The sequence below is a fragment of the Falco rusticolus genome, chromosome 7 (genome assembly GCF_015220075.1).
Source record: "Falco rusticolus isolate bFalRus1 chromosome 7, bFalRus1.pri, whole genome shotgun sequence".
In the NCBI taxonomy this organism is placed as follows: Eukaryota; Metazoa; Chordata; class Aves; order Falconiformes; family Falconidae; genus Falco; species Falco rusticolus.
The window spans coordinates 44,047,865-44,060,275 of NC_051193.1; the positions used below are offsets into that span (position 1 = coordinate 44,047,865).

Sequence of the window (12,411 nt, forward strand, 5' to 3'; positions counted from 1 at the left end):
AAACTAGGCCATTTTGAACACAGCATTTTCTCCCCCTACAGATGCTTTTCTTTTTTCTCCATGTGTATGCCATCTGCCTGCGTGTGCTCTGGGAGATGGGCAGGTGTTGGTCAGCATTAGGTGGCAGAACTGAAGTGAAATGTATTAAGTTTTTCATGCCAGCTCTTCTGCATTGCTCTTTAATGATGAAGTTGCCCTGTCAAATAAAGGAGGGCAAGAACCTGAGAAATAACTCTGGAATTGAAGAGAAGCAAAGTGGGGCAACGTTGATTGCTTGATCCCAGTGCTGAGGATAATGCAGAGTAGCGAAGAAGAGGAATTCCCATAGAAAAGTTACAGCTGTCTGTCCAACCTGCCTGCCCTGCACCAGTAGGCTGGGAGTGGGCAAGATCTTGGAAGGGGACATAGCAGGACAGCTGATCCAAAGTGACCAGTGGGATATTCTATACCATATGATGTCTGCTCAGATATAAAAGCTAGGAGTAAGTAGGAGGAAGGGGATGCATTAATTATTTACGACACTTGTCTCCTGGAGCAACTGCTAAGTGTACCAAAGCCCTGCTTCCTGGGAAGTGGCTGAACATCGCCTGCTGATGGGAAGGACAGAATAACATATTTTGTTTTCCTTCACTTCTGTGTGCACGCCTTTTGCTTCATTAAACTGCCTTTATCTTGACCCACAAGTCTTCTTTTTTTCCCGTCTTATTTTCTCCCTCCCTCTTCTGCTGAGGAGGAGAGTGATAGAGCAGCTTGGTAGGCACCTGGCACCCAGCTAAGGTCAACCCACCACGGAGGTCCAGAGATTTTTACCTTTTGTAGAGAGTTTGAAGTTAAAGGTTCCTCTGAGTTGTGCATGTGGAATACATCAAGAAATATTAAAAAGCTATATTTAAGTAGGGGAGGGAAATGTATTGCATAATGTAGTATGAAATACTAAGCAACTTCTAACATGGCTTTCTCTTGCTGCTTTTTTTTTCAATATATATATAAAAAAAAAGTATCGATCTTTTGAGATAGATCTTTCTTCTGGTCATTTCCTGATTAGCTTTATTCTGGCTATTTCTTCTATGTTTATAGACTCCCCTTGTCTTCACCCTTTGAACTTCATTTATCAAGATCTGTGTTCAGGTGTCAGATCATCTTACTGTTGCAAAGTGCTTAACCTTTTTCCTTTCCAGGTGATGTTGAGAGGATAAATAGATACAGTATATATTGTTAGTGGTTCTGTCCTCTAGTTTCTCAAGATCATTACTCTGTGGTATTTCTCACGTGATTTTGGACTGCTATACCTAGTCTGTATAGAATGTTATGAAGTAGCTTGTTAGGGTTTCTGTTAAAATATATTCTTTCTTCCTTTTCTTATTATGAAATATGAATCTACAGATCTCATGTCCTCCCTTGCAGCTTGCTTGCATAAACAAAAAGTACCTTGCTGACTAGCATGCTTTCTAGCTTGATCCCAGATTTAACAAAACAGTTGTGCTGGTGCTCTGCGGACTTTGAAAGATGAAAATGCTAACTATAAGAAAATTCTCTACAATGTCAAAAATGTGAAAAATTATTAATTATTCAAAATCAACTATTCCCAATTGTTCTTTATTAAAGTTAAGATATTTAAATTAATCTTAATCTCACTTCAGTTTAGTCATCTGAAGTTGACATAACATCTAGTCTAAGCTAGTCATGCTTTGGCTTGCTGTACAATCAGCAGAGAGATAACTTCAGAAGGCTATTCAATCCCCTCATAAAAAGGACATCATATAGTATGTGGAATGAAGTACTTACGGAGATGCATCTCTCTCCATTGACGATAGGTGCCTAGATAACTAAACACCAACTTTTGTTGTCCATCCTTTGTGGTTTTAAATGTTAAAAGAACAGAGAAAGAAAGGGAAAACAGGTATTTTTTAGTGCATATAATAAACCCTGTATTTTGGAACAGAGGATTAGTGGCTATTCTGCAGGTAGTTTAATTGGAGAAGGCTTGAAGGTTCAAATTCAAGAAAGGTGGTGGCATGTACTACTGTATCAAGGGAATTTTACAGCTATTGTGGAATCTGTGATACAAAATTACTTGTTAGTATCTAGTATCATTGAGAAAATATTGTAAAATAATTTTAAAGGAAAAATATTAATGCAACCAACTAGGCAAATGTAAAAGTTTCATGCAAAAATATTTTATGTCTTTTTCTTTGGCAGCCTTGCTTTGCATCCTGAACGTGTGTTGGTGGCAACAGGTCAAGTTGGAAAAGAACCATACATCTGCGTGTGGGACTCATACACTGTGCAAACTGTATCTGTTTTGAAAGATGTTCACACACATGGTATAGCTTGCTTGGCTTTTGATTTAGATGGTCAGGTATGTAATGGCTATTCTTTTTTCAAGCACATAAATTGTTTATCAGAAATCTTGTTATGTAGCTTTTTCTTTTTTTAAGGAAGTGTATTGACTCAGGTTTTTTCTGCTTATTCTGAAGTTGAGGAAAAAAGTTGAAATTAGTAGTGACTGACAAATAATCACATTTGGCAAGAACATTATAACTTCAAAAGAGTTTGAATGAAGATGCGATGTTAGGGAGGTTCTTGTGTTCTGTGAGCCACAGTTTAGGGTTACACCAAATGGTTAGAGATAGTGGACCTCCCCTGTGCAGGGGCATGTCTTGTGCACAAAGTGATGGTAGTCCCATAGTGTTACTCATCTTGGACTCTGAATGTCTTCAGGCAGTATCCCCTTCTCTATCACTCATTTTGCACTTGTTGATGGCTCTCCACATTTTGATTGTTTGTTCAGACTCATGTATCCTGGATCTAAGAGTCAGGAAAAAGGTTCTATTGGATTATAATTTTGTTACTTCAAAACATTCAAGAGCAGTAAATAGGTTCTCAGAGCTGCTACTTATAAGGGAGATGATTTTTACCATACACTTGCTCCTGTGAGTAAAGAGGCTTTCTTGATTGACATGTTAGAAATGGAAAATACACATTAGGTAGCAGCTGAAGAAGTATTGGCCATGAAAGTCCTTTCTGCAGTTCTGCTCGCATGGATTTATACAGCACTTCTTCCCTTCCCACTTAGCCTTGCAATGTGATGTTCAGATTTAGCTATGATCTCGGTTCTTTTTGCTTGCTAAAAAGGTCAATATCTGTTACTACTGCTTTCTCAAGTAAGGATGTATTGTAGAGACCAGTTGCTGTCCTTAGTTAAGACAGTATCACATGGAGCTTTATTAAACACAAATAGAGGAAATCCTAGCTGTAACTTGTGGCTGTTAAAACATGCTGTAATTGTTCTCAGGAGGTTTTGAGTTTATTAGAACAGATTTTATCATTTAGATTTCTCATTGTTCAGGGAGTCAGCTTCTTTACAGAACTTAATTTCTACTTGACAGGGGTATCTTTTCTCTATGTTGTTCTTGTCTGTGTAAACTTGCATCACTTCCTCTTGAAGAGCCTTAATAATTTAAGGTCAAAAATATATCTTAGTTAGGATTGAAGTCCCCTAACTCTGTGTTCTAAAAAACACTGTCTGTGATGTGTTTTAGGAGTACCCAGTACTGATTCTTATGTTTAAAGCCATAAATGGTCAGAATTTAAGCTGTCCACTTTTCTCAGCATTTCTGTATGATCACCTTTCTCATTGCATTTTTTTGTGGTTTCAAAGGAATGTTGGATACAGGTTTTTCAAGATCTGCATCTCCAGAATTGTCTCCGTATGGAAATAGAATAGAACACAAATCCAGTTCTGGAAGATCTGCAAAATATCTTTGTTTGCATCTTGCCTATCCTTTTACATCCAAATTTGTCGGAGTCACTGACCAGGTTCTTTTAGAGGGTTCAATGTTTGATATTAAACATACGTATTTGATACATTTGGCATTACATGGGGTTTTGATTTAATAGTGATACAGCAATATACTGAAATCACAACACAAACAATTGCAATATACAGATGAATCACAAGAAAAATGTGGTTCCTATTACTGGTTTGCTTCTATGTGATCACTGTAACGATGCTGGGCGGCATCTCCAGTCACTAGGAAGGAATATGTGGATTGAAGTGAGGTCAAGCTCAAGGTCTCTTGAAAGTTTGTTTTATTAGTTGTTCAGTTTTTATATTTTGTGTTGGGCTGTGCCACAAACACACACTCTCTTTCCCACCCCCAACTAGTCTGGCTAGCTCAGGAAGACGTTATTTATTCTTGATTCACTTCTGTTAATTGTCTTGGGAACCTGATGATTCTCTGGTGCAGCTGTGTTATCTAAACCCAAGATTACCCTACAATCTCTCTGGTTTTGAGAGAAGTTCAGCTTTCTTTATGGTATATTCTTCCCTGAGCTTGCTGGCTTTTTGCTCTTCTCTGAGCTATACTCCACTGTGGGGGTGTCCTGGTTGGTAACAAGTTTTTCTAGTTCTCGGTTCTCCTAAGAACATAATTTAATCTCCCTTTTTGAGAATTCCATGTATCAGCTTCTGTCTGGAAAGGCATCACCCAATTTTTTTGTGATGGATATACATAGTGGTAAAACTATTCTGCATTTATGCCCCTCGTTCTGTGGTACGACTGGAATTGAACTGCTTGGAGGTTTAGCTGGAATTGAAACTGATGTTCCTTCTGAGATGAACTCAAAGTTCCTTCAAAGATGGAATAGGAAGGTTGGACTTTACAGTGTCTGAAAAATGGAAATTGGCATTAATAAATAGAGCATATGGATAGCATTTGTATTTAATTTGTTTCTTTTTCTTCTCATAATCTTGGAGCTTTTCAGACAGTAATTATGTTATTGGGAATAGTTTTCTGACTTTGGGAAAAAAATAATGAAGTTTGGGGTTTGCTTTTATTGTTGCAAACTCACTTTGATAATCTACATAAAAATTGAAACTCAGTTTGTCTTTAATGTGTGCAGGTATTAACTACTGAACAGTGAAAAAACCTTTGTCCTAAAATTTTCATTTATACAGATTAAGATGTCACAATTCATGCATAAACTGAACAAATTTCTCCTGGCTGCTGCTTGCCATGTGTGCTGTATATAATTTTATGTATTAAACTTTATAAATCAGAAATATATTCTTATCTGAGAAGATCTTTCTTCTTTATGATCATGATGTAACTGAAGAGAAGCATCTATGGAAGCTTTGGCATAAGATGTTGTATCTTTAGTTTCCTTCCATATCAAAATGTAGCTACTAGCTCAAATACATTATGAATTTGTTATCAGGCAAAATGGTGACTACCTTTCATTAATGTATTGAGTTAATTTTATTTATTTGTTTAATTTTGACATTTTTAGCGTTTGGTCTCAGTTGGTTTGGACTCAAAAAACACAGTTTGTGTATGGGACTGGAGAAAAGGAAAATTGTTATCAATGGCTCCGGGTCATACAGACAGAGTAAGTATAACTGAAGAATTTGGGTGTCAATACAATTTCAGTTTGTTAAACCATGTCTGTCAATACATACTAAAACTATGTCTGAACAAAAACCAGTTTGTTTTAGAAAATGAATTTGCATAAAGCTTGGATATGTATTAAAGTATGTAAAGATATTTAAGATATTTACCTCTCTTTCAAAAACAGAATGTGTAACTCACTGTTTATTTGTCTATAGTTTGCTGAGACTGTAAGCATGTAGGGGAAGTGCAAAATTAATACACTTCCTAGACCCAAATCCCCATATAGGAAATCAAAATGCAAATAATTATTTAAATTTATCTAGTCTTTAAGTGAACCTTAATGTTGTTTGTACCGTATGTTCTAATTACTGTAGGAAAAAATACCAAACAGAATATGAGCTATAGCAATTTCAGTATTGAATGAGGGGATTATAAAAAGACATCCCAATAGTTCCAATTAAAGCAGTTCAGACTGTTAATTTGCTACAAGTTTTTACTGTTTTAACTGTCCCATACTAGAAAGGCCATCTCTGCTGACATCCTTGGGTTCTTTTATGCAGATATTTGATATTTCTTGGGATTTGTACCAGCCAAACAAGCTCGTCAGCTGTGGTGTAAAACACATCAAGGTAATGAAATAAATGTTAATTCATTAAATATTTAAACTGCAGTTGTTTGTACTCTATAAAATATGTAAAATAGACTCCTAAAAAAGGAATATATAATTATAATATGAAAAGTCTTCTGTAAGAATAGCATTACTTCTTAGGAACTGGAATCATGGATCACACCTGACTACCCTAGACATTTTATAAGATACATATAGTGGAAAACAGGCCATTTCTACTTGAAAGAGTTCATGCCCTGACAGAAGGAATGAAAGAGTTGTTGGTAGCATTGTATGTAATGATCGTAATATAATTTAAAATTTAGGTTGTCTAAAATACACTGTTTGAAATCCCAAATAACAAAAACAGGATGTATATGTTAAGGTGAGTCCAGATACACAAGTTTCTGATTCTTACACAATAGATGTTACACTGCGGAGGTGAAATGAGTTGAAAAACCATTTCTTACAGTTTGAGAGTATGAGGATACAGTGGAAAGAAAGGAAAATGCTTGATCTTTCTTTTAATTCTTTTTTTTTCCCCTGCTGTTCTTCTTACCTTTGTCATTTTGAGCACTCTGTACCTGTTACAGGATTCATAATTTGGCCAGTTAATGTCTTTTTCAAGTAGTGTTTCATAGAAACACTTTGTTTGATCCATGTACCAACTGCCATGCAGAAACAGCTTTTTTTTCAGGTTTAGCTCTTTCAGCAGGATTATCAATGCTTGACTGCCATAAAATATGTTTCCTAAAGTCACTGCCTTTTCCCATGCACTGTCTTCTGTGTTACCACATAACAGCAGTAGATGGCAGCTTGAAAGTTCTGTATTGCTCTTATGTGTAGGTTCCTATAGCGGGGAAAAAATGTGTTGCTTTTTATACAACAAAATTTTAGATTAATATGTATTAATGGTTTATTGAAAAAAAACCGTTCAACACGTTGGCTAGATTGCATACATCTTTGATTTAGCATAATGTTTAGCATGTAATTTACAGATTTCCATAAGCTTGATTAATAATGATCTTTTTTTCTACTTCAAGATCTAAAAGGACCATTATGCCAAGTGAGCTAGTATTTGCCAGCCGTGATTTAGTATATTTAAGGTGGCTTTATGATATCAAAGCATATCTATTTAGATAAGGAAAAGTTTATCTGGGCAACTTTTAAGGTTCTATGAAGCCTTTTTAAATACCAATAGCATTTTAAAAATAATTGGTGTTTCCTTTGAGAAAACATTAAGTAAAAATCTGAATCCTATAGATTTATAGGTGTTTGGATCAGGCAAGAGATTTTGTTGTGCGTTTTTTTTAAGCTATCCCTTCTTGTTCTTTCAGGTATCAATAACTATCATGTTTGTAATACTATTGTATTTTTAACTCACATGTACTAAAATTTGCATTAAACTACTTAAGTTATGTAGATAATTCCAACTGGGCTGATATTGAGGAAATACTTTTTTTAGATATGTTGCCTACTTCGATATTAGAGCTAGGTGTTTGATTTGTGCAGTGATTGTGCAATTACTTCTCAAGCAACTGTGCACTCTGGTTAAAGAAATACTAGTTAAGATACAGGGATTTGTCTAATCAGTATATGGTTATTTCTTAATTACAGTATTGCTGGTACAAAAATCTGTTCATTGTAACTGCTAACATTGTCTTGTATTAATTGAAGTCTCTGCTCAGAATTTCGAATAGATTATTGGTAACAGAGAAACTTGCTGTGAAATATGTGAACATTATAAATAAACATGTATACAGGGAATATGCTGAGACAATGTAAGAGTAACCTGTCAGCAGTGATGAAATAAATCATTTTCACATTTTGCACTGCATTACTCAAGCAGCTTCTTGACTTTCCAGTGTTGCTTGTTTGTGGAGATCTCAGAAACTGTAGTGTAGCTGGATATTTGGTTGGCAGGTATTGTGCTCTCTCAATAGACTTTGCAAGTCTTCAGTTTCAGAGTCATTAGAACATGTTGCATCATCTAGGAGGAAATTCACTCTTATGTGATTGCTTTAATCACATGCTAATGGTTTATTAGAAAGTTCTCAAAAATGTCCACCTTATATGGCTGGTTTGCATGATCAGTGGTTCTGATGAGAAGTGGTAAGTCTATAATAAAACCAGCTGCTTTCAAACAGAGCAAATGGAACCTTATCAGAAATGTACGTGCTTAGATTGCATCTTTAAATGCCCAAAGTAACATAAAGTACAAATGCAGCATTTGCAAAGTGGAAGTCTGACATCAAAGACAGATCAGATAATTCTATTACGAAACACTTTTCAAAAATGTCTGAAAATACAACTGACTCACAAGTTATAATTTGAAATAATTTTTTGATTTAATACTGATAACCCGAAACTTCTTCCCAGCTGGTCTGCTAATGCTGATTTTATGGAAAGATAAAGTTAGTTAATAGCATAAAAAGTTGTTAATCAACTGGAGAGCTGAAGCAGGGAAAATGGTATGAATGATGTCTTTTGGATGTAAGGTACTACTCTTTCAGGTGTATGCATTAAATTACAGGATATTAGTGAAGTATCCTTTTTTTTTAAATCACTTTATGTTGCAGTTCTGGAGCTTGTGTGGCAATTCATTGACACCAAAACGTGGTGTTTTTGGCAAAACTGGTGATCTCCAAACTATATTGTGCCTAGCCTGTGCCAGGGATGAAGTGACATATTCTGGTGCACTGAATGGAGATATATATGTGTGGAAAGGAATCAACCTTGTACGGACAGTACAGGGAGCACATGCTGTAAGTATATCTTTTTAAATTAATATAAAATGTTAGATAGATTTCTGGAGAGCTGGAAAGGGCAATGCAAGATCACGTGGTCTGTGTTCCTAAAAAATTTCAGTGACTGTTGCCTATGATTGCTGTTATGGTAGAAAGTGAGTGCTAGACTGAGAAATACATTCAGATGTCTATTTATGTCTCCCATTATCGTTGATGAGGGACTTAGTAATCAATAAAGCCTGGAATGCATTTAAGTTTACTCTTAAGTAGACATGTATTAGTCTGTTCAATTACCATGCGTGGGTATATATAATGACATTTTATATACCAGAGTTGAGTATATAGCTGCTTGCCCCCAAAGAACAGGGATCTGTTTTGTCTGACTTTCTTTTGTGGATGCCTCATTAATCCAAAAGCATCTAAGGTGGCCTGGACACCTATATTTAGGCAATTGGTGTTGAAACAAAGAAACAGGTCGGCAGAGAGGCTGTGGACTCTCCATCCACTTCTCTGTCCATTTGGTGACACTTGCAACATGGCTGGGCACACCCCTGAGCAACTTGCTGTTATCTGAACCTGCTTTGAGCAGGGGTTTGAACTAGAAGCTCTGCAGTTTTCTCCCAACATCAACTAATCTGTCATTTTGTGAACTGAGTCCTGCTGGCTGGTTGTCTGGTAACTCTAGAGTCCGTTGATTCTATGAACTGTAATGTAAGCCCAAACGCCTATCTCGTTTGTAGACACATATGTTTTAAGTAATTTTAGCTCGATTCAATCACTCTTCCTTGACCTATGTTTTCTGCCTCTTACTGTATTCATTCAGCTTTTTAGAACAGTATACAGCTTTGAAAAGTGAAGACATATCAGTGAAAGTGTAATAAATTTTTTTTCAAAAGTGCTTGGTAAGACTTCCTTTTACTTTTAATCAAAATGTTTAATGTAACTATGAAGTAATTATGGGTTTGCTGCATATTTTTTTTATTTTATTTTCCATATTCTTTCAAAGCATATGGTTTTGCAATTAAAGTAGGTAGCAAAAAAACACTTGGTGGTTTGCAATCTAATTTGTGCATGCCAGACTATGAGAGTCTTCATTTTCTGTCATAGCAGTAAGTCATATCTGGTTATATAATGCAAGATTCAACTTCTAACTTGACCAAGTATCAATTCAAAAACAAAGCAAATCAATTTCTGGTGGTTTTAACCTAAGCAGCATGAAAATGCCAAGGTAACTTTATGAAGCTATATTATTTGCTGGTTGAAGGTTGATTTTCATTTCAGAGAGCATTGTACTTTCTAGATAATGTTTGAAGTTCTCTTATTAAAAATTGAAAATAGTGTGAAAACACAAGCATATGAGTTCCTATATTGCAACTTTGAAATTCTAAGTAAAATCAATAGCAATTATTCTTTCTTACAATAATGTGTTTGTTTTAACTGGCAGTATTGGACTGGATGGGATGATGTATATAACTGAAGTATTAAAATCACTCTTTATGATTTGATCAGGTAGAATGGACGGGACCCAAAGTGATGAATAATATGTATGTGGGAGAGGTTGCAGTCAGTCTGTAGTAAGGAGACTCTTGGTTTACTGATGATTTAGAAATGTGCATTCAGGACGGTTGCAGCTTGTTGAATTAACTAATAATTTAAAATTGATTGGACTGCTTATTCAGACAGCTGTATAATGACAATGTATCTGATTATGAACAAAAATAAAGTTATGAAGAACATAAGCGTGGGAAACATAACCTAGACTATGTTCTGCACTTGAGATTTCATTACATACATGTAAGTTATGTGTATTAAAATACATATATATACACACATGCATACCCTCCTGTATGCATCTATAGAAATACTATAATATATTAAAGAAAGCCCAAATTATAAACCAAGAAGTAGGAAGGTATATTTTAGCTTTCAAATATTCCCTGATTCTTATTCTATACCTTCAGATTTGGTTTTAGTGTTCATATTAGTATTCAATAGTGTTCTGTTCTGTGTTTTCCTAAGGTGATGTGCACATTTACTTTTTGATGTTGAAGTTAGTGGAAGTAAAATTTTTAAAATGCTTATACTGCATATGCACACCTGGATTCCCAGAGGCAAGAATGCACTTTGTCTTCTATCCAAAACTGATCAGGAAAATACACTCCCATCCTGTTAAATGCTGTAGTAGACACCCGTCCTGTATATTCATGTATTTGTTACTTGGAGTGTTAGAGTTCCAATAGTTTATTTCTCAGAATAATGCAGTGCTTTTCAGCTGTTTCAGTGTGAAATGACCCAACTGATAAAAGTAGGATGATGAGAGCTTGTTGCTCCATTAGCTTATGTGCTGTGTCGGTTCTTTGTTGACCACAAGATCAAATTTGAAGTGCCTTGCTCCTTACTTTCAGTAGCGTCGGTGGATGGAGCTCAGGTGACCTTGGAGTAGGTCTCATCTAGCCTTCTAGTTCTGCTTCTGTCCTTTAGGCTCAATGGAGTTGTAATTTCCAGTACTGAAAATTAAGTAAGGGCACTAGTCCGTGGCTTTGGAATTGATTTTCAGAAGAGATTAGAACCACTACAAATCTCACCAATTTCAGGGGGGAAAAAACCCCCACAATAAAATCTCTTCTGGAAGCTTACTTTCCAACAAAATTAACCCTTTTTTTTTCTTTTTTTTTTTTTTTTTTCCCCCAGAAGAATACTACCTTAAAGGATAATGTTGTCAGACTATGTAAGCACAAAATAGAGCAGCTTGGAGTAAGAGTGCCGCTTCAACCACACTAAACTATTACCATCATGTTTTACAGTTATTTTATACTTAATTTCAGAAATCATTTATCAATGGGGCTTCTCATCCACTCTTTTAAAAAAGAGATGCAAGTGTAAATGATAACATTTGTGATGTACATGTGTTAAAAGCAGTGTGCCCATAGTAGGGAATTGATACAGATTTTTGTAGACTATATGATAGTGCTGGAATTGTCCCTGCATGCCTGTTTATCACCCTGCATTATTACTCCTCGACAGGCTTGAATTAAACTGCAAATTTATTCAAGGAAGGCATGTCTTATTATTTGCATAAAGTACCATGTATTCCTTTCTTGCAGCATAAACAGTAGGTACCTGAGATGCAGGAAACATTTTCTAAAGCACATTAGTGATATGAGGATATAGTTCATCCAGCTGGCAGTGGTCTACATTAATATAAAAAATGGGTTCTTCTCCAAACTTTGGCTATCTTTGTTACAGTTACCCTAGCTGAAAACATTTTTCATTTTATGAGTAATTCAATGTGAAAAATAAGCCATGCTGTCCTAGTATAAGCAACTGAGGAAACAGATAGCAACTTTAACACTAGCAAGCAAAATAAGAATTCACAGCTAAGCCAGATAATCTGTCATCTGTCACAGCAATACTAAGAACTGTAGACAAGAAAGAATAGTTTCCAGCAGATCCCTATCTGAGTTTGAGTAGTAACAAAGTTGAAAGCAAATAGGTTGGGATGACTGGGGAATTAGTTGGAAGAGGACTGGAGAGTTCAGTTAAAGTAGAAGTAGGAGTGAAAAGTAGAAAAAGATGGAAACGAGCAGGGGTTAAGAGTAAAGACACAGAGTTCATGCGCAGGGAACACTGGATAGCAATGGGAATCTCAAATTCTAGTTTTGCT

At 35.7% G+C, this 12,411-nt stretch overlaps 1 protein-coding gene across 6 annotated transcripts in view; it reads left to right on the forward strand.

Moving 5' to 3' along the window:
• EML5 (EMAP like 5) overlaps positions 1-12,411 on the forward strand; it is a 116,115-nt gene that overhangs the window by 19,540 nt on the left and 84,164 nt on the right. For all 6 annotated transcript variants that reach the window (XR_005105216.1, XR_005105215.1, XM_037393769.1 and 3 more), the window contains exons 2-5: positions 2,200-2,359; positions 5,293-5,391; positions 5,954-6,022; positions 8,580-8,765. Coding sequence is in view for 4 of the 6 variants with exons in the window: in XM_037393769.1 (XP_037249666.1) it covers positions 2,200-2,359; positions 5,293-5,391; positions 5,954-6,022; positions 8,580-8,765 (514 nt within the window). In the remaining 2 variants the exon portion in view is untranslated. The remainder of the gene's footprint in view (positions 1-2,199; positions 2,360-5,292; positions 5,392-5,953; positions 6,023-8,579; positions 8,766-12,411) is intronic.